At 36.9% G+C, this 25473-nt stretch overlaps 1 protein-coding gene, 1 non-coding gene and 1 pseudogene across 3 annotated transcripts in view; all 3 read right to left on the reverse strand.

Moving 5' to 3' along the window:
* Positions 1-467: 467 nt before the first annotated feature.
* The window catches only part of PANK3 (pantothenate kinase 3), a 31105-nt gene continuing 6099 nt past the window's right edge, over positions 468-25473 (reverse strand). The window contains exons 2-7 of one of the 2 annotated variants that reach the window (XM_518087.7): positions 20642-20994; positions 18005-18258; positions 15865-16041; positions 13367-13490; positions 11004-11129; positions 468-9602 (exon numbers count right to left, since the gene is read on the reverse strand). In XM_518087.7, coding sequence (XP_518087.3) covers positions 9552-9602; positions 11004-11129; positions 13367-13490; positions 15865-16041; positions 18005-18258; positions 20642-20994 — 1085 coding nt within the window. In that variant the 3' untranslated portion in view covers positions 468-9551. The remainder of the gene's footprint in view (positions 9603-11003; positions 11130-13366; positions 13491-15864; positions 16042-18004; positions 18259-20641; positions 20995-25473) is intronic. The other variant, XM_009450102.5, reaches the window with a different exon arrangement.
* Positions 4457-5671, reverse strand: LOC104006650 (solute carrier family 2, facilitated glucose transporter member 3-like; annotated as a pseudogene).
* On the reverse strand, positions 12869-12946 carry MIR103-1 (microRNA mir-103-1). Its single transcript, NR_032019.1, has one exon. It is a non-coding gene; the product is annotated as a microRNA mir-103-1 (primary transcript).

Below are 25473 nucleotides of genomic sequence, written 5' to 3' on the forward strand. Positions count from 1 at the left end.
GACAACATGGTGAAACCCCATTTACACACACACACACACACACCACACAAACAAAATGAAACAAACACCTAACCAACAAACAAAACCATAGCCAGGGATGGTGGTGCATGCCTGTAGTCTCAGCTAGTTGGGAGGCTGAGGCTGCAGTGAGCTATGACTGCACTACTACACGCCAGCTCAGTCAACAAAGAGACTATATAAAAAAACAAAAACAAACCCAAAACCAAAAAGTCAACAACATTCATTTCTGATGCAGGATAACATGGTCTCAGGGGGGCAAGTTTTCACATCTTAATAAATGCAAGCCCTGAATTTCATCAATGCCTTCTCTGTGCCAGGTACTGGGGATCTAGAGGTGAACAAGACTTTACAAAGTTCTTGCTCTTATAGAACTAACCACAACCTTGCATTTAATCACAGTGAAAATGTGGGAATATGTAAGTTAAATAATAAAAAGGTACACATAGTAAACAACTTAGATAATTTATTTAGAAAGTAGAAAATAAAAAGTATGATTCTAACATCTATTTAGAATATGAACAAAATTAGAAATGGTTAAACTACAGAAAAAAAGGCAGAGAAACTGAAGTTGGCTTAATGGTTATCCAATACAAACAAGCAAAACCCAAGTTACCTTCATGCAAATAAGCATTAAGGAAAAGAATACGGGAATGTTTACAGAATGCGCCATGGCAAACATTTTTCAAATTTACATAAGATACTGTACATAAATGAAAAAATAAATTAGGTAATTTACAAGAAATGTTTTACAGATTACAATAGGCTATAACTTAGTTTATTATGAATAAAATTTATGGCACATCATACATTTTTACATCACAGATTCAGTGTTAAAAGAATTCAGACATGATAAAGCTTAGACTTGACAAGAATGATGTAATAGAATGAGGCAACTTAAACTGAAATGGCATGTGTAAGTAAAATTAATCCCCAAATTAAAGGATTCCTTAGATTGGGACATAATAACATCTTCTGAGTACGCTTTGGTCAATAACTGGTCATTAAGATAAACGCCATTCAATTTTAGTTAAAAAATCAGTTTTTTGCTGTAGTTTAAATAAAAAGTAAAAGCACACAGTGTATAAAAAATAATAAAAACCATCTTAATATTGCTTACATCCTAATACTATTAGTTATATTCGAGGCAAGCAGACTAGGATATTGGTGTTACTTCTATAAAGTTACCTTCTGTTTCTAAATGCTGTAAACTAAACTAAAACAGGTTACCCAGAAAAAAGTGGCAAATTCCAAAATGGCTTAATACCTGTGACAACTATTGACTGAGCCAGGTACATCGATGAAATTCAGACATACAATGTAAAGTTGAAATAATCCCAAATTATTTTACATTATTTATGTATACTTTACAAATAACACAAACATGGAAATGTTTTCTTGGAAAGCTGTTGGAACTGTAAGCACTGCAATGTATGAAAGAAACATATTTAGCAATAAAAAATTTAATAATATCCTACAACTGAATTAGTTGCATATTTATACCATTCAAAATCTTGATTTTAACCTCATTCACTCCTTTGAAAAATACATTCCTCTTTTGTTCTTTTAAATGCAAAATTAGTGGCAGTTGTAGCAAAAACACCGAAATTCTATAAGAAAAAAACTGATTTACCCCAAACATATCATTCAGCACAAACTGTGGTACCTGAAATCCCAGTATCAGCTCATATAGTACATTCATTCGTTCGTTCATTCATTCATTCATTCATTCATTCATTTTTGAGACAGAGTCTTACTCTGTTGCCCAGGCTGGAATACAGTGGCATGATCTGCCCTCTGCCTCCCGGTTCAAGCGATTCTCCTGCCTCGGTCTCCCGAGTAGCCGGGACTATAGGTGTGTGCCAACAAGCCTGGCTATTTTTTGTATTTTTAGTAGAGACATGGTTCTTCCCACATCTATCCCCACTCACAATGATCAGAAATATGAAACAGCTTTTTAAAAAGGGCCACTAAAAAATCCCAAATATATGTAACACAAACAGTCCGACTTAACAATGGTTTGACTTATGGTTTTTCAACTTTATAATGGGGCAAAAGCAATACACATTCAGTTAAAAACTGTACTTCAAATTTTGTATTCTGATACTATCCTGGGCTAACGATATGTGGTACAATACTCTTATTTGAGATATTAAACACTTCATTATAAAATAGGTTTTGTATTAGATGATTTTGCCCAGCTAAAGGCCAACGTTAAGTGTTCAGAACACATTTAAGATAGGCTAGGCTAAGCTGGGATGTTCAGTAGGTTAGGCGTATTAAATGTATTTTCAACTTACGGTATTTTCAATTTACAATGGGTCTACTGGAACATAACCCTATTGTAAGTCAAGGAACATCTGTATTCTAACATTTATGAATAATTTTTTGTACAATGAAAAAGTCATAATGCCCATATAATTCTGAAGTTAACACAGTAAAAATTCCAGATAACCTTTACAGATTTAAAAGTACAAACATTTTAATATACATATAAAACCTTTCATATTACTTTAAGGTATATCTACCTGGCCATTACAGGCAATCACATATTAAGAGAGAATACCATTCTACTGGTTTGGTGAGAATCCAATACCTAGTACCTATCAAATATATACCAATAAAAATTATGTAATAATTTAAAATTATATAAGCACTAAATATTAACTCCAAAACATGACACCAAATACCTGAAAAAAAAAATTACTTTAGTTATCTCAAACACAGCCATGAATGAAGCAACTTTCTCAGGACCCTGAAAACTGACTCATTTCCCATCATAACAAACCAACTCCCTCATTTTACAAATAAAAATAATGTTCAAAGAGGCAAGACCAGTGACCAACACTACTTCTAATACAATACCAAATATGACCTCACATTCACTGAATATGCAGGACTAATGCAAATAAGTAGTGACTGCTTTGAGAAAACATTTGAATTTTTTGGAAGTGGAAATTAATTATTCAAAATTTAGATATGTCAGAAAACCTGGGATGATTGATTTTCACACCACCATTATCGTGAATGGGCTATCCAAATACTCTTAACAGAAGGAATTACTTTTTTAGGTCTTTAGTGATTATTACTAGGCTCAGTAGAAACCAGAAGACAATTATTCTCTTAAATATTGAAAAGAGGCAGTAATATAGATAAAACACACTATTTTCTGAGATTATCTGATGATAGAAACAAAGTTGGCTGAATTCCTTAGGTATTAGAATAAACATAAACTTGATCATGGATACCTCATGGCAGATCACTTTAAGTGAGGTCAGAGAGTATTATCACAAAAAGATAATATATTTCTAATGTTTTGTTCACACCCACCATAAAACAGTTAAGTTAAATTCAAAATAATGTACACTCATTTTCATTATCCTCTATCAGTTTTCACATGGCTTTAAACAGTGAAAGAATTTCTAAACTACATTCTCAAATGCTATAGACTAAAATGCATAAAGTGCTCAACAGAAAAAGATACAATATGAAAAAACTTTGCTTATAATATACAGAGTGGTTATAAAGAACATATGGAAATTACTATCCAGTTAAGCTTTCCATCCAAGAAAACAACCTTAAAAATCAAGGCAAGATGGACTACTCTTTGAAGGCAAGAATACTGCTGGAATAAGAGGAAAACCTTTCCACTTTGTGCTGCATCATTCTGCTTATAGAAACAGTCTTTAAGGGACTGGTATTTACATTATAGCAATCACATGTACACTCAAAGGTAAAAGAAAAAAAACCTCAGAAATTTTTATAGAGTCTAATATTTGGCAAATAATCTGAACCACTTTAAGGGCTTTCAATTACCATGTATATTACTGGCAATAGTACTGACTTTACCCAAACTAAGAGACCACCTAATTTCCAACTTTATTTAGAGTAGCTGAGCAAGGAACTGCCATGTCAAATTACATGGCAAGTTTACTAATAGTCTTTGGAAAAGATGAGTGTAGAACTTAAAAGGCACTAGTTCTACAAGTCTCTAATTAAAAGGCAATCTTCTCACGGGGTCAGGGTGGTGGTGATGGGAAATTCTATATCTTGTGTTGTTTGCCTAGCCTCACAGCAAACTGACAGTGGTTGCATTTGAAAAAGTTACCAGATGTTTTAAGAATGAAAATTAAGCCCAAAAGTTACAAAGATTTTTCTGTGTACAGAGGTCTACAATGCATTAAAGTTTCTTTTTAATCCTTAGAAATTGGCTGCTCAAAGTCCAATTTTAGAAATGAAGTCAATGGAATCATGAGATCTGCTTCAGCGAAGTACGTATGTATTTTGGGTTGTTGGGAACTGTGCCCAGTTGACTCATACTCTCTCAAATGTGGTCTACTGGAAAGATTCAGGTCCCCTAAGAGAACTTGGCATAGTACCATGGTCAGATGGTAACAGAAATACATAAGCATGCCATGACCTTAAAGCAACAACACACTTAAACTAGATAATAATTGTTCAGGAAGAGCAATCCAACTAGAAAGTTGGAGGTCCAGTTGGAGCAACCAGCCACTGCTATTGCAAACTGAAGAGTGTGGCCACAGTATTCCAGGGAACGGAGCCTGGTCCAACTTCAGAGAAGGCCACAAAGACCAAGATAGCCCCACTACAGACAAAGCTCATCCCACCATACTCATCCTTTAATAACAAAGAAACAATCATGAGGACAGAACAAAATGCCATGCCTCAAGACCTATCATATGTAAAGTCCTTCCTGCCCTTTCAACCAGAAACAGAGAGACTACAGTCAAGAAGATAATATTAACCACTCCTGCACTAATCTATAGATTGGCTTCTCAACACCTGCATCCTTGAAGATTCTCATTGAGTAACAGAAGACAACACTGATTCCAGAGAGCTACTGAGAGAGCTGGAGCATGATGGAAATGACAGTGGGTTGTTGGTAGCTGGGTACTCTAAAGAGCGCCAGTGTAGTGACTTGCTTTTCTTGTATCATCCTAGCACTCTTATCTCCTAGATGTCCTGGGACACATCCTGAGTCCCCTACAATTGCTGAAGGATCTCATTAGTACTCTTCCTTTCTGTTAATGAGCAAAAACTTATGACTTCCAGGGCTACACTTTATAGGACAGCTGGAAGGATGGTAAAGCCCAGTATCACTGGGCATAGCTCTTCAGACCCCAAGATGAACTCCAGACCAAAGATCTGGATCTCCAGAATACCAACAACGCCCAGCTGGTTGAGAGCACTAAAGGTACCCCAAAGGGGAGTAGGCGAGATCTCTCCAATGTACATGGGCACAAAACTTGTGCAGAGTCCGCATTACAAGCCAGTAATCTAGTGGCCCAGGATCAGCATTTCAACCAACTCAGCTTGTCTGCAGAATCCCATAAGGCAACCAGTAATAGCCAACAAATTATGATAAGCATTGAATTGCACCTGCCAAAGTGGTTGACACAGAGTGCAACAGAAAGGAGCCAATCATATCACCATTGGGGAAGATGGCCACAGACAAGGGCCAGGGGGACATGAGCAAAACCTCAGAGGGAGAGTCTTCTGACCTCTCTTTCAAAGTGTAACTGAGAAAGTCCTGTATGACTGTCTCAGGAGCACTGATGACTCCAATGTTGTAGCCAAACTGAAAAGAAGAGGTGGGGTGACCTGGGTCCCCATGGCCCTTATCTAATTCCTTTCAAATATTCAAGAAGAGCTAGGAGTGGGATTCCAGAGACACTTCTTCCGGCCAACAAAACCTTCAAAGCGTCCTTGGCAGCAAGTTTTCAGGTCCTCAGTAATGCTATAAAACTCACTCATCATTACACCATCTCTGCGTTCTTGCTTTACCACATTTATCTCAGGCCCAAACTTAGTTATTTCTTTGTATTACATCTGAACCATCAAAGCTAAATATTTTATTCTATTATGAACAACGGCAACAAAACCACGTTTATCCCAAATAAATGTTACAGGAATCTAATAGATGAGCTATTTTGAAACTTTGTGGGAGTCTGAGGCAATACTGCAGAATTACTAAAAGGATCAGTGTTTAGTAAACAAAAGCATAATAGTTCCAAAATTTGTAAAGCCTTTTACCTGGGAATTTATTCTCTCTTTTGTATTTTTGATAGTGATTACAAAGTTTTTCAGATTTTTATGTTGGCAAGTTAACACTGGAGGTCCAATAGTTTAGTGAAGTTGTTTTGAGACTCTTGCTAATGGTTTAGGAAGTAGAAATGCTTGGGGATAAAACTGACTTCTATACATTACCAGTAAATCCAGATGTACTTTAAAGAGCTTAAAAAATTGTTTACATTACACAAGGTAAGTATCACTATGGGTTTTTTTGTTTACAGACCACAGGTTTACTTAATAGTTTTCAGTAGACTATCAAGAGATGCATGATAAATACATTTCCCCATGTAGTTTTCAAATTTTATACTCAAGTCCTTATATTCGATTACAGGCATGAGCCACTGCACCCAGCCTCAATTGTTTAAAATTCAGTTTTCTTTACCTAAAGATATGAATGTATGAATTATTAGAGTGGTTATTTAGGAGGAAAAGCATGTAAAGTTAAGTTTTTAGAATTTAGACTGTTTGAAACTCTGAATTCATGTCAGTCAGTAGCCATTTTAAAACCCTACAATGACTTCATGTTCCTTGCTTTAATATTTCCATTGTAGTGACTAAATATTGGAGCCAAAATTCCATTAGTTCAATTTATTTTAAAAGTTTCTGATTTGTATATCTGTACAGATAAGAATCTTAATTGAATGACAGTAACTACAAGTTTTACACCTGTGGCAAATACTGTATTAGCATCTATAGATTTAGGGCAATCTTTAAGAAAAAATGGAATGGTCAGAGTCTAAGTTATTTCATCACTGTACTTTGGTTAATGTGAACTATGATTCATATATTTTATCCTTTCAAACTGAAATTACCTGCTAGAGTGAGCAACCATCTCACCACTGTGGCTCTCAGCTTTTCCCATATGTAATCTAGAATTACTGGAATAATAAGAACACAAAATCATAATGAAGGCTGCCAAAGATTATAATTTTTTATTAAGATCTCGAGTAACTCCCTGTAAGCTCACTGTGGTAAATAGATTTGGTTCTAATACCACAATGCCTCAAAGCTCTATGTTCTTAACGGTGCTGTCTTAATAGAAATAAAATGTGAACCATGTGTGATTTTATCTTTTCTAGTAAGCACATTTAAAAATAATTGGAAACAGATGATTCTTTTTTTTGAGACAGAGTCTCACTCTGTCGCCCAGGCTGGAGTGCAGTGGCACAATCTCAGCTCACTGCAGCCTCCTTCTCCTGGGTTCAAGCAATTCTCCTGCCTCAGCCTCCCGAGTAGCTGGGACTACAGGTGCGCACCACCATGCCTGGCTAATTTTTGTATTTTTAGTAGGCAGGGTTTTGCCACACTGGCCAGGCTGGTCTCGAACTCCTGACCTCAGGTGACCTGCCCACCCTGGCCTCTCAAAGTGCTGGGATTAGAGGCGTGAGCCACCGCGCCTGGCCAAGATTCATGTTAATTGTGTATTTTTCTTTAACCCAATATTTCCAATGTTAACATTTCAACATGTAATCAATACAAAAAATTAGGAGATATTTAACCTTTTATTGTCCTTTAGAGCACATCTCAATTTGGACTAACCATATTTCAAATGCTCAACAGCTACATATGGGTAGTGGCTACTGCACTGGACATCGAAGTTCTAGAACTCTCTCTTACAAATGAACACTATCACTGTCGTTGAAAACTTTCTTATTTGAGATAGTTTATTTTATACAAACAAACTGTATTTATTATTCCTGAAATATCTCATATTGGCATCCTGCCATTTCATTGTAGTGCCTATCATTTTTCCATTGATACTGATAAAGTTGCCTAAGACACAACTTCCTACATAGAGGAAATAAGAGGAACAAACCCCTTTTGGACAGAATCTATTAAAACTCATTCCACTATCCCTATATACATAAATAACATTGCCTCTGCTGAGTGGAATTTGCATTCTTTACTTCAAAATTCAGACTCATCTACCTTTCCAAGTTAGACAGTTGGGGAAAGAACTTCCTAAATCTTAAGGTTGAAGGCAGAGGGCTCAACCCCACTCCAGATTCAGGCAAGGGGAATAGGAAAGAAAGTGCGAGATAAGAGCATGGTGGCCTCTTGGGGTCCCTTGATGGGGGCTGTTGGGAAGTGGAAGGCATTCTTTTAAGGGGATAAGAAGCAAATGGAAGACTTGCTCCAACTCTAGAGTTTTCAGAGAGTTAGAGGAGGTGGGTGGAGAGATTTACTCCTGCCATGGATCATATGCACTTCTACCATCAACTCCTGGTTTTGCAGTATTTTTATAAATGGAGTTTGGACCTTGGTGACACTCAGCCTCTCTTCCCCTTTTCCTATGTTGCTCAATCTTCCTTTCCCTCCTAGGTTCTTACACATTTCAAACCCTTGCCAATAACAGTATTTTAGTTATCAGATCTCACCATTCCCTCTGGTTGTTGAGCCTTTGGATAAAAATCCACATGGCTATGGAGTGGGTTTTGTTGGAAAAAGTGACCGTCCTCTAACTGCACCTCTATTTCTGGCTCCTCAAACAGCAAAGGGTAATAATAAGGCATGGTAGAGGTTTTCCCATTTTTCAGTGACTAGATTGTGAATATTTACAGATGAATTTTCTATTATTAATGTTATTGTGGTTGTTTTAAAATAAAAGTTCTGAATGTACATATGACCAAAACAAACAAACAAACAAAAAGAGCACAGTGAACTCAAATCATATTCCATTACAATAGTCCCAGGACTTCATTAGACAGACTCCCAGTAATTAAGCCTCCAATCTTAAAATGTTAAACATTTCAACATGTATTGACTAATTCCTGTAAAATACAGAAAGTGCAACATCACCAAACGTGCATTTCCCAGGATTCATTTTAGAATTCTCATGAAAATTTAATAATAGTATTTCAGTTAATTATGGCATTTGAGAAAAAGATACTAATGGGGAAAGATCACATACATGCTTTGGGTGATACGTTAAAAAAACCTACAATAATTAGTAGTATTGCCTTAACATTTCTAAAATCACATAAAAATGATCATCTTTGATTGCCATTTCAGTAATTTTGAATACAGGGTATGTTATTTTCTGCTCACTAGTAATCAAAACACATAAAACAGACTTGTAACAAATATTCAGAGTCGATTATTTTCATAAGCTAAACAGTTCCGAGACTTTAAGATTTGTGTTTGAGCATACAGTACTGCAATGTTGGCTACATAAAATAAAAAAATCTTTTTAAGAGGAAGCTCAATAATCAGAGGCTGTATTGCATTTAAGGATTTAACACTGGCTATATACAAAAGGGAAAGCATTTCAATGAGAAATACTTCACGTTACCAAGTTCTCTCCTTTAATATGGCAACATTCAGCAGCTTATGCTACTCTTTTATCCTTTGGTTCCCAGTGACAAACAATGCAGTAATAATGCCTCTGGTTTTAGTTCCTCTTGGATGACATTTATTAGCAGAGAGAGAGACCTGATGCTTTAGCTGAAATTTGGCAGCCCAAGAAGTGCACCAACTGCTCCAAAGTATCCCTGTGTAATTTAAAAATAACTGTTATGTAGTACAGCTTTTAAGTTAGCATATAATATTAACCACTTGAGAACACACAACTATGCACAATCTATTTGTTTAATAATATTTGGAAACCTACCAATTTCTGCGTTGTTAGCTATTATAAAAAATTTTCTGAATCTGTATTCTTGATGTCTACACACCTTTGAAATATGTATTTTTATTTATTATTATTATTTTTAGAGACATGGTCTATTTTGCCCAGGCTGGCCTTGAATTCCTGGGCTCACATGGTCCTCCCATCTCAGCCTCTTGAATAGCTGGGACTATAGGCTCACACTGAAATACGTATTCTAAAAGTGTGGCCTTTAGACACTAAAGCTTCCAGGACTGTAACAGCAATTCTGCACCCTCTCCCCTTTACTTAATAAAACAAACTAACTTCCTGTGGCTGTGCCTGACACTCTCACTGCATGCCATGTGGAATCGCACAAGGGCACACCATTCTGATTTGTATTGTGTGAGCAGTGACAATGAGACATGGAAGCTTTTTTTTTTTTTTTTGAGACAGTCTCGCTATCACCCAGGCTGGAGTGCTGGAGTGCAGTGGCGCGATCTCGACTCACTGCAGGCTCCGCCCCCTGGGGTTCACACCATTCTCCTGCCTCAGCCTCCCGAGTAGCTGGGATTACAGGCACCCGCCACCTCGCCCGGCTAATTTTTTTTGTATTTTTAGTAGAGACGGGGTTTCACCGTTGTTAGCCAGGATGGTCTTGATCTCCTGACCTCGTGATCCGTCCGCCTTGGCCTCCCAAAGTGCTGGGATTACAGGCATGAGCCACCGCACCCGGCCAAGACATGGAAGCTTTTAAGAGCAGAATAATTTGAATCTCTGTTACTAATTTGTAATGATACAGCCATTTGACTTTGATCACAAAATGATTCAAGTTAAGTTAATCCAAAACAGTATGTGGACTGATAATTGCTCAGATCAGAATTTAACTGCATGTAGTAAATGAATACAAAAAAATCTGGGGGTGCCTAACAGGTTATTGTAATTCTCTTCCCCACAACTGAAACTGAAGCGAAGGAACCAATATTCTACTACTTAAGGCTGGGCATGGTGGCTCACACCTATAAAGGATTGCTTGAGGCCAGGAGTTCCAGACCAGCCTGGGCAACAAAGAGTGATCCTGTCTCCACAAAAAATATTAATAAAAATAAATTAGCTGGGCACAGTGGTGCATACCTGTGGTCCCAGCTACTTGGGAGGCTGAGGTGGGAGGATTGATGAGCCCAGGAGGAAGAGGCTGCAGTAAGCCATCATTGTGCCACTAAACTCAAGCCTGAGTGACAGAGCAAGACCCTGTCTCTTAAAAAACATGCTATTAAAATTCACAAAAAACATTTTCCTACCATACCTCATGTTCTAGAAACAATGCTTTTAGTTGACCTTTTGACCAGTAATCCAGTGCATATGCCAAAAGTTTCATTGAGAGGGTATTGACACGTAAAAAGTTTCCAACAAAGACAACTCTGTTTATTTTCTAAAAGAAAAGAACAAAGAAAAAACTTGTAAAAATAATAGATTTTACAATATAAAAGGTTTCTAAATATTTATTTAAAATTTATTTAAAAATGCAAAAAAACACAACTACCCTTTATTAGTATAACACCTACTACATTCCTGGCATATAGCTGTATAATCCTGAGTATTTAAAAATTAGTTCTGCACACATCATCCAAAATCCACAAAATGTGTAACACCAAGAGAGAACCCTAAATTATGGACTTTGGGTGATGATGATGTGTGCACAGGGTTATGGACTGTAACACATGATCACTCTACTATGGGATGCTGAGGATGGAAGTGGGCTGTGTGTGTATGGAAGGTGGTATATGGGAACTCACTGAGCTTTCCACTTAATTTTACGTGAACCTGAAACTGATCTAAAAAATAAAGTCTACTTTTAAAAAAAGGTTCCAGAAAGACCCTAGCAGATGATTTCAGGTGAGATTTGTTTTTGAAAATGGCCAATAAATAGCCCCCTTACAAAGTCATTTGGAGACACATTACTGATGTGATTAAAAAAAAAAAATCAAAACATGGTAAGTACTATAAAATGCATTTAGTTGATAAGTAGCAAACTTGGCCCACACATTGCAATGCATGTTGAACAATGACATGCAACTGTGGATTCTACAGAATTGGAGAGTAATACTGACTGGGGTACTGGCATGTGCATTCCCCTAGGATTCTAGCATTCTTTCTCCGTCCCCTGCCTGATTCATCAAATCATTCTCTCTCTGCAAAGATTCCACACTAATTTGGTTTCTTAGATTATCTCTATGATTAGGAAATCTTACAAAGGGGAACTGGTGTTTGAATCACCAGAAAACTTATTTCGACTCTCACACTATATTGACTTTTGAGTAGAAATCTTTGTACATAAATTGGGATACTGTAAACCATGGCCTAAATTATTGTTAACTCAATTGGTCAGTGGAAATTTAGACATAAAGGGCTAAGAATAAAGGTCTCAAATTGTTGTCAGCTCCCAACATGGTCTACTAGTAACTCCATCAACCAACTAACACTTAAGTTTCTAACTTATTAAAAAACTGATGAGACCAAGTTCTGGATTTAAATACAGAATAATTCAGAGGATTTGCATATTTGCTCTCTCTGCTGGAAGCTTTCTCCCCAAAATGTCTACATGCACAGTTTCCCCCTCACCTCCTTCAAACCTCTGCCTAAGAATCACATTTTCAATAAAGCTTTCCTTTAACCACTCAATTACTTAACAATTTGTCCTCTACCACTCTCTGCCCTATTCCCAATCCTCTTTATCCTGTTTGATGGTCTCTTTTTTAAAAAATAGCATTTATCACCTAATACACACTACACAATTTACTTAATATGTCACTAGAATGAATGCAAGCTCCACAAAGCCAGATCTTTGTTTTCTTCATTAATATGTTCCAAATACCCAGAACAATGTCTGGCATCTGGTAATCAGTAAATATTTACTCAATGAATAAATGAATGAATGAACAAATGAAGGGTTCCTTCGAAAAGCATACTTCCCCATCCATTTAAAGTATTTGATATTTATAAAAATTAAACAGGCAAATATATCTATTATTATATAAGGAAGCTAGAATTAAATATATATATTCTCTTCCAAACAAAGAATCCCAACTATATGGTCAATCTAACAGTATATCCTTTTCACACTTTTCTTGTAACAATAAACACCACTCAAATATCATGAAGAACAGGTCTCAATGCCTTCATAGCCCTGTACAATGCTGCTTGATCCATATGCAACAAGGCAGCACTGTAAAGAAGCCGAGGGCAGTAAGAAAACTTCCAAGAATTTCACTAATCAAATGCAACATGAAGCACTGGTGGTATAGTGGTGAGCATAGCTGCCTTCCAAATGCAAAATTAAGACTAAAAAAAATGCTTTCACAAAGTATCTCAAAATGTCTTATGCTTAGAACTTTCTTTTACATCCTCAAGGGATTTAGGTTGTGTTTTTCTGAAAAAAAAATTCTGAATAAATTTCTCCTATTTCAATTTGAATTATCTGCTACTTTCTTTAAAAGTAATATAGCAACTGGGTACGTAACATATATACCTAATGAGTCTTGGCATTTAATGGGTTACATCTCAATCCCAGAGGCCTCCTTAGGGAAAGTGAAGAAGCCCTGCTAGGTGTATATAGGACTCCAATTCACATTTTTGATAATTCAAGTTTTGTGTTTTTTGTTTTTTTACCTCATTAACAGCACACATTCGTGCCACAGAACCAATGTTATTGGTGATAGTAACTAAAGTAGCTCTTGCCAGATCTTCTTTACTAACAGATTCTCGCTTCTCCTTATAAATCATATTCCCAAAACTGCAGAAAAATGAAAAATAAAGTCAAATCTGCTGATAACAAGCAACATTTTACGTATTAACAGATATATCTACAACCTGGATATTTTTATAAAATTAGGACCAAAAAGTAGAAACACATAGGGATAAGATCAAAACAAACTAACAAAAAAAAATCTATGCAAGAGTAAAGTAATACCTTTCAAAGAATTAAGGTTAAAATGACATCTCAAAAAAAGCATAGTTAGTTATTATAAGAAAGCAAAGATTACCAAAATATCTTCACTTAAACCTGATTCAAAACAAATTAGCCAAAATTACAAAATGTTTCCAAAAGTATCTCAGCTTTAACTTCAAATTCTTTTTCATTCAGTCACAAGAAACATTTATGACATACCAAGCTTTGTGCTGGAGACAGATAGTCCCTCAAACAGTGAATTAGTCTAGTGCAGCACTGTCCAATAGAAATAAAATACGAGTAATATATAATTTCATATATATTCTATTAGCCACATTAAAAAGGTAAAAATAAACAAGTGAAATTAATTTTAATTGTACATTTCATTTAAGCCAATATATCCAAATATCGTCAATTCAACATGTGGCACTCATATGCCAAGTGCCTTACGTGGCTAGAGGCTACTGTAAATGGACAATGCAGGCCTACATACAAAAGACAGCAAGAGAAGCGCTAACAGTAACAGGGAAAAAATCCAAACAAAGGCTAACCCCAAACAAAGGCTAACCTTGGAAATACAAACAAAAAAAATCTTTTATTACAGTGGTAAGAGAAAAAAGTTAAGAAGGTATGAGGCAGGGCTTTCAGAGCAAAAGGACCAGAAAAAGCCAGAAAAAATGAGAAGAAAAATCTTAGGCAGAGGCAACTAAAGGTTAAAGGCACACAGAAATGAGAAATGAAAACATCTATGAAATCACAAGATGTTTGGTCAGAGTGAAGTGTCTATGCAAGGGAGAGGCAGGAGATATTACTGAAGAGTGAGACAAAGTCCACTATCAAAGGGCACTGGATTCCCTGACAAAGAACTTGGGGTGCACAAGCAACAATGGTTAGGAAGCATAATGGGAGACAAGACTGATAAACAACAGAACAGTAAATTTAAAATATTTAGGAATCAATTTAAAAAGCCATGTATGGACATATTTGGAGAGGCCTTTTTAAATGTGTGAAAGGCACAAAAGTAGCCTTAAACAAACAGACAAGCTAAGTTCTTCAACAGCAAGACTTACTATAAAGATATCATTTGATCCTAAGTTAATATGTAAACTTACTGAGATTCCAGAAACATTTTTGTAATAGAGAAAATGTTTGCCAAGTTCATACAGAAAATCAAGCAAAGGAGTGAAACTAGCCCTTCCAGAGATTAAAACATACTTTTTATGCCTCCATAAAGCTGAAAGTATAATGCTGGTACATCAACAGAATGAAAAGCCAGCATATGTAAAAAAGCCATCTCAAATCAGTGAAATAAAGATGGATTATTAGACATTAGGGCCTTCTGGAAAAAAAAACAAAAAACCTGAAAAATGAAAGCATGATCTGTAACTCACAAAATACCCTAAGATAAACTATAAGTAAATCAAAGATATAAGTATAAAAATACCACCATTAACATATCAGAAGAAAATAAGGGTTTATTCCTTTATATATTTGGAATGTAGAAGACTTACTTACTATGAATCAATATCCAGAAGCCATAAAAGAAAAGACTGATAAATTCAACTGTATAACAATCCAACAGAAAAGTAGAACATGAACAATAACTCACAGAAAATAAAATATGCAAGGCTCTTAACCCCAGTGTTGGTAGGAGAAATGTAAATTAAAATTACATTAAGATACCACTTCTCCATCTGATTAGCAAAAATGCAAAAGTTAGCACTCTACTGGTGAAACAGGCACTTTCATTTACCGCTGGTGAGAGTGAAAAACAGTACCGCTCTTTTGCATAATTAACAATATCTCAAAAATGCATTTGCAATCCAACTTTTGGGAATTTATCCTACACCTGTATAAAATAAGGTCAACAACATGTAAAGATTTCTATACGGATACTTTAGAGTATATATAGTATGCCATATAATGATAGATTACCTTTTGTATATGGGGAGAAAAGTAAAAATATGTATTTGTATTTGCATAAACACTGGAAAGACACTCAAAAATTAAAAAAAAAAAAAGTTTCTTACAAGGTGCACTCAGGGTAAACTTCTTAATGTATACTTAATTTTTAAATGACATCAATGTTCAAAACTTGGAACCTAAACTGGATAAGAGAAAGCACCCTTACAACTTTCTGTTACATTGCTTTCCAAAAACATAAGCAACTTGAATTACTTAACTTCTGTAACTTAAATAACACAAATGTTAAACTTACCTAGATGCTACAGCCCAACCTGGCAAACCAAATCTTTCATAATCTCCTCCATAAATATCACGGACCAGCTTGTCAGCTTGTGTGCTATCACCTTTGGATGCCATTTCAAGAGCCTCTTCAAAACTTTCACAGCCAGTCAATAAACTGCATAAACCCAGAAAGGTACCCCCTCCAAGGCTAAAGAAAATAAAGAAACTTGCTAAGTTGCATTTATACATTATATTCTTTCTCTAAAGTAAAAGGGTGGATCATTCATGTATTCAATGAACACACAGAAAAAAAACCTATGACTAATGCTGAGTGCTGAAATAACATAACGAAGGCAACAAAAATTGTTTAGTAAAACCAAACTTGTTAGATCAAAGAATAAACCAAAGAAAAAAATCACTTGGTGGAAACATGAGGAAAGGAAAGACCTATTAAATCTCTCCCAAAGTCTTCACCTAATACCTTACACTCTGTAGTTACCAAAAATAAATTGTTGTGTGTGCATTAAAAAGGAATAAATGTAAAAAATCAGTACCATATTAATTACAAAGAGAAAATCTGTAATTTTTCTTTTGAGACAAGGTCTCACTCTGTCCCTCAGGGTGGAGTGCAGTGACCATGATCATAGCCTACTGCATCCTTGAACTCCTGGGCTCAAGCAATCTTCCTGTTCCAGCCTCCGCAGCAGCTAGACTACAATGCACACTACCACACTGGACTAATATATATGTATATATTTTTGTAGAGATGGGGGTCTCACTATGTTTCCCTGGCTGGTCTTAACTCCTGGTCTCAAGCAATCCTCCACTTTGGCCTCCCAAAGTGTTAGAATTACAGGCATGAACTACCATGCCCATCTTTGTAATTTTAAATTGTTTCCAAGAAATGATTTTGGGAAAGGCTTCTTTACTTGGCCTGACATGGATGAAATCAATTCAATATGATACACTAATATTTCACATGACCTACACATAAATACAATGAGTAAATTTATGTCCAGCTGGCCAACATGTCAATTACAGAAATTTATTTGCTTCTATTATTCTTCTGGATATGCTCACAGAATGAAATCATATCTAATTCCTAAACTGTAAACCTTTGCTCCCTAGTCTCATCTAAATTTCTAGCAAGTTCTACCCCTGAATCACTGTTGGATTTAGTTAACAGACTGAACTTCTTTTAGAGTTAACCGAAGAAGGCAATAGCAGTGTACAATTCTTTGGCATAGAGAATTACAACACAGGTGAACTTTTAACCACCATAAAAATAAAGTACTAATTAAGTATAATTTAAACAGAATTACTACTTTAAAATTAAAATGAGTTTTTTTCACAAATTAATCTAAAGTATTTGAAAATCTTTCTTCCTTAAACTGGAATCTTCACCTCTCTGTAAAAGTTGATAAAATACATAAAAGAATCATGAGTTTTATATCTTATTTCTCATTCGTATTTCAGGTATTACAGAAAAGTATGTGGGCTATTTGGGAACATTAATGTTATCACAAAAAGAAATCACATTAATTCATCCTATAAGAATAAATTACAATGTTCCCCAATACTGCAGTTTAAGGGTTTACATACATTAATATCCATTAAAAAGTCAAAAAATAGGTAAAGAAGAAAAATGCTTTGGAAAAAAGAACAAAATATAAACATAATAAAGTTTTAAAATCAATAGAACACTGTTGCTTCCAAGTAAATGCTCCAGTTAAATTCTAGAAAAAACGTTACCAGACTCATTCTAGATAAAAATTCACTTTACCATTATGGAAATTTTGATTCCAACTGATGCTGACTAATAAACATTTAATAATTTCAGTTTGAGTCTTGACATACACATCTTATAAAAATACATTATCTGTTGGCTGGGAGCAGTGGCTCATGCCTGTAATCCCAGTACTTTGGGAGGCCGAGACAGGCAGATTGCTTGAGCTCAGAAGTTCGAGACCAGCCTGGGCAACATGGCATCCTCTTTCACTTAAAAAAAAAAAAAAAAAAAAAAAAAAAATATATATATATATATATATTTTTTTTTGCTGTTGTGCAAATACATGCTCTTTTCCTGGTGAAAATGACATTATTATACTGATTTCATAACTTCTGTGTATAAAACAATGTGAATGCAGCAATACAACCAAAAAGGTCACTACCTTGTCCCAGTCACTCGTTTATAGTTGTCTTTGGAATGGACTGCTAAAATACTGACTCCTGAGCCAATGTTCACTACAAGCAGTGGATAGGGATCATCCAGGTTAAAAGGCATCTTTTGGCATCGCTCAGGTTCTGAGGCATTAGCAAAATAATAGCACTCGGCTTGTCCATTGAAACTGACAGAGTCTATATACAGCAAGCCCTTTACAAGGCAGTCAAGTTCATCCAGTTTGTGCAGGTGGAGGTTTCCAATCTGTTAAAACAAACAAACAAAAACAAAAAAGGATGACATTCAAAAACACTCAACTATATGATTTTCCTGTATTACTTTACAAAAATTAAAAATGGTCTATGACCCCCACATTTTCATTTTGTTTCATGTCAGAATCTCTTTCAGGATTTCATCTAGTCCACTGGTCCTCAGTGAGGGTGGTATCACCTCACTGCTAGTTTTCTAAATGATGGGGAGGAAGGAAGGACCAAACTGACATTTAGTGGGCAGGGACTTGTGATGCCAGACATCTTTAATGGGTGGGACATTTCTGCAGACCAAAAAATTATCCCATCTATGCATTATCTTTGAGTGTTCTGCCAGTCATTTTTATAGTGGCAGTAGGAAAATTATTTATAATTATCTGAGGCTAGAGAATAACAAAGTTATTTTACCTATCTGTCTGTGTATACAAATACAAAAGTATTCGTCCTATGGATTCAGTCACTCCATTCATTCATTCATTCATTCATTCATTTTTGAGATGGAGTCTAGCTCTGTCACTCAGGCTGGAGTACAGTGGCATGATCTCGGCTCACTGCAACCTCCACCTCGTGGGTTCAAGCGATTCTCCGCCTCAGCCTCTCAAGTAGCTGGGATTACAGGCGCCCGCCACCACGCCTGGCTAATTTTTGTATTTTTAGTAGAGATGAGGTTTCACCATCATTGGTCAGGCTGGTCTCCAGCTCCTAACCTCAAGTGATCCGCCCACCTTGGCTTCCCAAAGTGCTGGAATTACAGGCGTGAGCCACTGTGCCCAACCCACGTAGTTTTAAATATATACTAAATTTGCTAGGAATTGAACCACCACATAAAGCAAGGGAAAATTGTACTTCTTACTGTTTGGAATTCTACCAAGTGTTTGTTTAGCATGTTGGAGGGTCATGTCACCAACAGCAATGCCATTTATGGTATCTCATTTTCCAACAGAACATACCGTATCAATCTGGCATGTGTAGCTTTTGTATTCATAATCAATCTATGCATAGGTGCAAGCATATAACTACTTCATGATGTCCTCTGGAATGATGATACTGTTTGTTAATCTACCCACGGATAGATTAATTTCTGATTAATAACTGATACCTTAATCTCCTGTCTTTATATTATAGTTTGAGTACTAGTTTGAAATGATTACATTCATCATTTCAGGTTAGTAAAAAGCGTATTATAAGACACCTTTTGTAAAACATTGCAGCTTAGATATCACTTCCTCTGGGAACCTCTTCAACTCTCTAGCTGTTGTTACTCCTCTGTGTTCCCAAGGCACCTCTTTTCATACAGTACTACAGATCTTTACCTCAAATTATATGGGTCTCGCTTCTATGAGCCATTTAAGTTATTTATATTCCTTCTGAGACAGGGTCTCACTGTCACCCATGCTGGAGTGCAATGGCTCAATCACAGCTCACTGCAGCCTCAATCTCAAGAGCTCAAGCAATCCTCCCACTTCATCAGCCTCTTGAGTGGCTGGGACTACAAGCACAGGCCACTATGCTGAGCTAATTTTTTTATTTTTTGTAGAGACGGGGTCCCACTATGTTGCCCAGGCTGGTCTCCAACTCCTAGCCTCAAGTGATCCTCCCACGTCAGCCTTTATATTCCATTAACAGTATTTTCTTATGATTTTCAGAAATTAAATTATTCACATTTACATTTTCAAGAAAAACAAATTTCAGTGGTCCTAAACAGAGCCATTCTTTATTCTAATAGAAAAGACCAGAAGCTTGGCAAACCACTCTTTGAACTCTCATTCTAATGGAAAAGACTAGAAGATGGCAAACTGCTAACAGCACATAACTCAAACCAATACTCATAGTTCTCCTGCCAGATCCGCTCAAATCACCCCATTTGACACAGGAACATGGCAGGATTAACAGCATAAAAACAGAAAAAAAAGGGTAACAGATTTTCATTCAGGTGTCCATTATACTAACCAAAAGACATTGGTTTCCAGACTTAGGGTTTGGGAAGGAGATGGCCCTGGAAGATTAATATTATTTGAATAAGTAATATTCCAAAAACCATGTAAATGTAGGACAATAGTGAAAATAATTCAAGCTTCATTTATATCTGGCTTTGTACACTGCCAAATTCATTAAAGTCCCCAAATCCCCTTTTTATTGTAGCTTTGTAGTACAGCCCTAAACAAGTTTTACCAAATATTATGTGCAACAACATGACCAAATCCGGGCAATTTTTACTCATCTCATAAACATGTTTAAAACGCCCCAAGTGAAAGGCAACCATGGATACATATTTCCCACTGCATGTGCAGGGAGAATTAAGGAACATGCTAGATGGAAACCTACTCTCATATTTAAAAACAGGTATCAATTTTCAGTTTTGAGTAAAAGATACCTACTGTGCGAAAATCTTTTTCAAACTTGTAAGCACCACCTCCTGTAGCACATAGCACCGTCTGCAATGTTGAGAAGTTTTTATCTCTTCCCATTTGGATAAAAGTAGGCAGGTCCTGGGTTGGAAACCTGATAAAGTGCAAGTTCCCTCTTCGGCCAAAAAGTGTTAAATCTTTCAGTTCAAGGTGTACATCCCGAATGCCGGTGGATCCATATGCCACGTTAGAAGTCAAATATTTCCGAATACTTTTTAAACTCTCAACTTCTTCTTGCTCTTCCTCTGCTGTGATATCAATAGGTTCAAAGTACGAGAGCTTTACTAGAGTTCCCCCAATGTCCATGCCAAACCATGGGAAAGCTATGGGAGGAAAAAAAAAATATATATATATATATATATATCCATTTTAGAAACACAAATTAAAAACCAGTTAGCCACAAACTTCATTTACTCTGAATCATGCATTCAGGCAATAATATGTATTGGGTAAGACACATGTTCCATGTGGAACTTACCTTTTTCCCTTCAAAGTTTTTTTTTTTTTTTTGAGATGGAGTCTCGCTCTGTTGCCCAGGCTGGAGTGCAGTGGCGTGATCTTGGCTCACTGCAAACTCCGCCTCCCGGGTTCATGCCATTCTCCTGCCTCAGCCTCCCGAGTAGCTGGGACTACAGGCGCCCGCCACCACGCCTGCCTTTTTTTTTTTTTTGTATTTTTAGTAGAGACGGGGTTTCACCGTGTTAATCAGGATGGTCTCGATCTCCTGACCTTGTGATCCGCCTGCCTCTGCCTCCCAAAGTGCTGGGATTGCAGGCGTGAGCCACCGCGCCCGGCCCTTCAAAGTTTTATTAATATATTTTCTAAAAACGTATAGGGTGCTTAGAGTTGACCCAGGATCTTTTAATTCCTGGCCTGGTAGGCAACCCCTTTTCATTTACTAAATACTATGTGCTCCAGGGATGAGGAAAAATTCAGATCATTCTTTTTTCAATAAATAGGTCAACACTAAGGGCATGAAAATCTTTGTTTCTATAAACATTTTAATACAATAAAACTGGCCTATAATCACTTCAAGTAACCCAGGAGAAAAGCACCTCCTTAAAAAGCAATTCCTGCCAGTATGGTGCTCACACCTGAAATCCCAATACTTTGGGAGGCTGAGGTAGGGGGGATTGCTTGAAAACAGGAGTTTGAAACCAGCCTTGGCAATATAACAAGATCCTGTCTCCGCAAAAAATTTAAAAATTAGCTGGGCGTGGCAGCATGCACCTGTAGTCCCAGTTATGGGAGGCTGAGGCAGGAGGATCACTTGAGTCCAGGAGGCTGGGGCTGCGGTGAGCCATGTTTGCACCACTACACTGCAGATTAGGTAACAGAGTGAGATCCTGTCATAAAAAACAAACCCAAAAAGCAATTCCCTTCAGCAAATAATCATTATCTCCAGGCCGGGCGCGGTGGCTCACGCCTGTAATCCCAGCACTTTGGGAGGCCGAGACGGGCGGATCACGAGGTCAGGAGATCGAGACCTTCCTGGCTAACACAGCGAAACCCCGTCTCTACTAAAAAAATACAAAAAAATTAGCCGGCCGTGGTGGCAGGCGCCTGTAGTCCCAGCTACTCTGGAGGCTGAGGCAGGAGAATGGCGTGAACCCGGGAGGTGGAGCTTGCAGTGAGCAGAGATCGCGCCACTGCACTCCAGCCTGGGCGACGGATCAAGACTCCGTCTCAAAAAAAAAAAAAAAAAAAAGAAAGAAAGAAAGAAAGAAAATCATCATCTCCTCTACACCAGGAAACAGGAATGCATATGAATAAGATAAAATACCTGCCCTGAAGGAGCGCTCAATGTAGCAGGGGAATATAAATAAAACACATTAAGAACGAGATACACAAAATAAAATTTTATATAAGTATAGATTAATAGAAGGAATGATAAACCCTATGCCTGTGTTTGACCGTAGAAAATACTAAAACAACAAAAAACCCCATCCAAAGGTGAAGAGGCATACGTCAGTACGGTTAAGGAACTAGAAAAAGGGGGAAGTCTAAGGAAATAGATGAAGGACCTTGCACACTTAGCTAAAGAGCTTAGACTTGAACTTTTTAGACAACGGGAACACTACTGACGTTCTAAGTAAGAGAGTGGCACAGTCTACCTTCAAATTAGAAAGCAAACAAACTTTCTACTTTGGCAGTGTACAGGATAATATAAATGAGCTGCTTAAGATGTGCCAGTAAAGTAAGGCCAGCGATAGAGGCCATCTTAAGTAACACCCTCTTGAAAAAAATGGTATAGACCATTTACAAAACCCTTATCATTTAAAAACAGATTCCTGACGTCTTGCCTCAGAGGCACTGGACAATAATCTTTAAGAGTGAGATATGGGATGCTATTAAAAATTATATACTGTATATATTCGGAAGATTATACTATAGTCAGATCTAAATGGCATTTGAAAATGACTGGCTTTGGTCACCTGATTCCTTCAGGTTATGAAATTCAGTTTTACAATGTGATTTCCTTATATTTATTGGCAACAATCCTTATACTGACACAAAGGAGTATTTTCCAATTGTTCCCAAGGAAGTCAGTATTATAATATTATGAATTACAAAATTCAAATTTTTAGAATTAGTTTAAAGCACAACTGATTCAGTTCTTCATAGAATTACAGCTAACATTTACTGAGTGCTCACTACCTGTCAGACACAGGCTCATTTAATCCTCAGTACCCCCACTATAAGATTGCTCTATTAAGTGTACCACTTAGACAAGGAGGCAAAGCAATTACAAACTTGCCTGAGGTCAAACTGTTAAGTGACAGTGCCAAGATTCCATCCTAAAAATATATATTTCTATTCTCTGGGATCTTAACTATTATGACAGAGACTCAAAAAGAGTTTAATACTCAAGATACATGGATTAAAATGTCTGGCAACAAAATATATTTAACAGTTTTTATGTAAAAGTTGCCAATAAAAATTATTTCTAAAATTCTACTTTCTCATTTTACTTGATATGTGTGTGCATTACAAAACCAGGAACATATAATTCAATGAGAAAGAAGTCTATACATTTCTCCATTTTATAATTTACACATTTACTAAAATTAGTATATAATTTTTAATACGAGGAAGGAGTAATCCTCATTATCTTCTTTTGGAGAAATACCTCGTTTGTCTTTATATTTGAAACTCAAATTAGAGATCTGGAGCTACATTACAGATAATCTTAAGAAACAGTATTCTGTATTCTGGAAAGGTACTTCCAGTGTAGGAAAAAAAGTTTTTTAAAAAAGTAAAATGACATTAGACCATAATTTGGGAAGCCAGGGGCAGCTTTGAGCTCAAACACAATACTTTCATCACGTCACCTATAAACAGGTATAAATAACTAAGCAACATAAGCAGAAGAAAGTGACTAAATTTTCTCAGTTTTGTTGAGTGCCTAGCAACATAGGCCTTTTTTTTTTTTTTTTTTTTGAGATGGGAGTCTTGCTCTGTGGCCCAGACTGGAGTGCAGTGGCATGATCTCTGCTAACTGTAGCCTCCACCTCCTGGGTTCATGCAATTCTCCTGCCTCAGCCTCCCAAGTAGCTGGGACTACAGGTGTGCACTACCACGACCAACTAATTTTTTTATTTTTAGTAAAGAAGGGGTTTGACCATGTTGACTAGGATGGTTTTGATCTCCTAACCTTGTGTGTGTGTGTGTGTGTGTGCGCGCGCGCGCGTGTGTGTCTGTGTGTGTGTGGGTGCAACAAGGCTGTTTATTTCACCTGGGTGCAGGCGGGCTAAGTCCGAAAAGAGAGTCAGCAAAGGGTGGTGGGATTATCATTAGTTCTTATAGGTTTTGGGATAGGCAGTGGAGTTAGGAGCAATGTTTTGAGGGCAGGGGGTGGATCTCACAAAGTACATTCTCAAGGGTGGTGAGAATTACAAAGAACCTTCTTAAGGATGGGGAGAATTACAAAGAACCTTCTTAAGGGTGGGGGAGATTACAAAGTACATTGATCAGTTAGGGTGGGGGAGAAACAAATCACAATGGTGGTATGTCATCAGTTAAGGCTATTTTCACTTCTTTTGAGGATCTTCAGTTGCTTCAGGCCATCTGGATGTATATGTGCAAGTCACAGGGGATATGATGGCTTAGCTTGGGCTCAGAGGCCTGATGTTCCTGTCTTCTTATATTAATAAGAAACTCAAAACAAAATAGTGGTGAAGTGTTGGAGCGGCAAAAAACTTTGGGGGTGGTATGGAGAGATAATGGGCGGTGTTTCTCAGGGCTGCTTCGAGTGGGATTAGGGGTGGCGTGGGAACCTAGTGTGGGAGAGATTCAACTGAAGAAAGATTTTGTGGGGTTGTTAGAAGGAGCATTTGTCGTATAGAATGATTGGTGATGGCCTGGATACGGTTTTGGATGAATTGAGAAACTAAACAGAAGGCACAAGGTCCAAATCTAGCCTACTAGAAATGTGTTCGTTCCTTGAGTGCTGTTTTTAAAGAAAGGTAAACAAGAGAAGCTATCCTGCAGATGATGACTTCATAGGAACCATAATATGCAAACCAGAAAATTGCAGGCTCCTTCTATTATTTCTAGCATATATCAGTTATGACAATTTTCTCCTTAAAATCAACAAAGCAGGGACTGAAAGAGAACTCAGCCCTGCTATAACTTCAATTAAGAAAAAAGAAAAGCTGGTGGCTGGTAATGGCCACTCTTTACACTGAAATCCTTTCAATTCAATAGACTTCAGAAATTAATTTCTTTATGCCAGAAAAATAATCACTATTAAAAAGCACGAGATGCAGAACCTCAGCAAGGCAAAAAAAAAAAAAAAGGCA

Source organism: Pan troglodytes, chromosome 4, assembly GCF_028858775.2.
Source record: "Pan troglodytes isolate AG18354 chromosome 4, NHGRI_mPanTro3-v2.0_pri, whole genome shotgun sequence".
NCBI lineage: Eukaryota > Metazoa > Chordata > Mammalia > Primates > Hominidae > Pan > Pan troglodytes.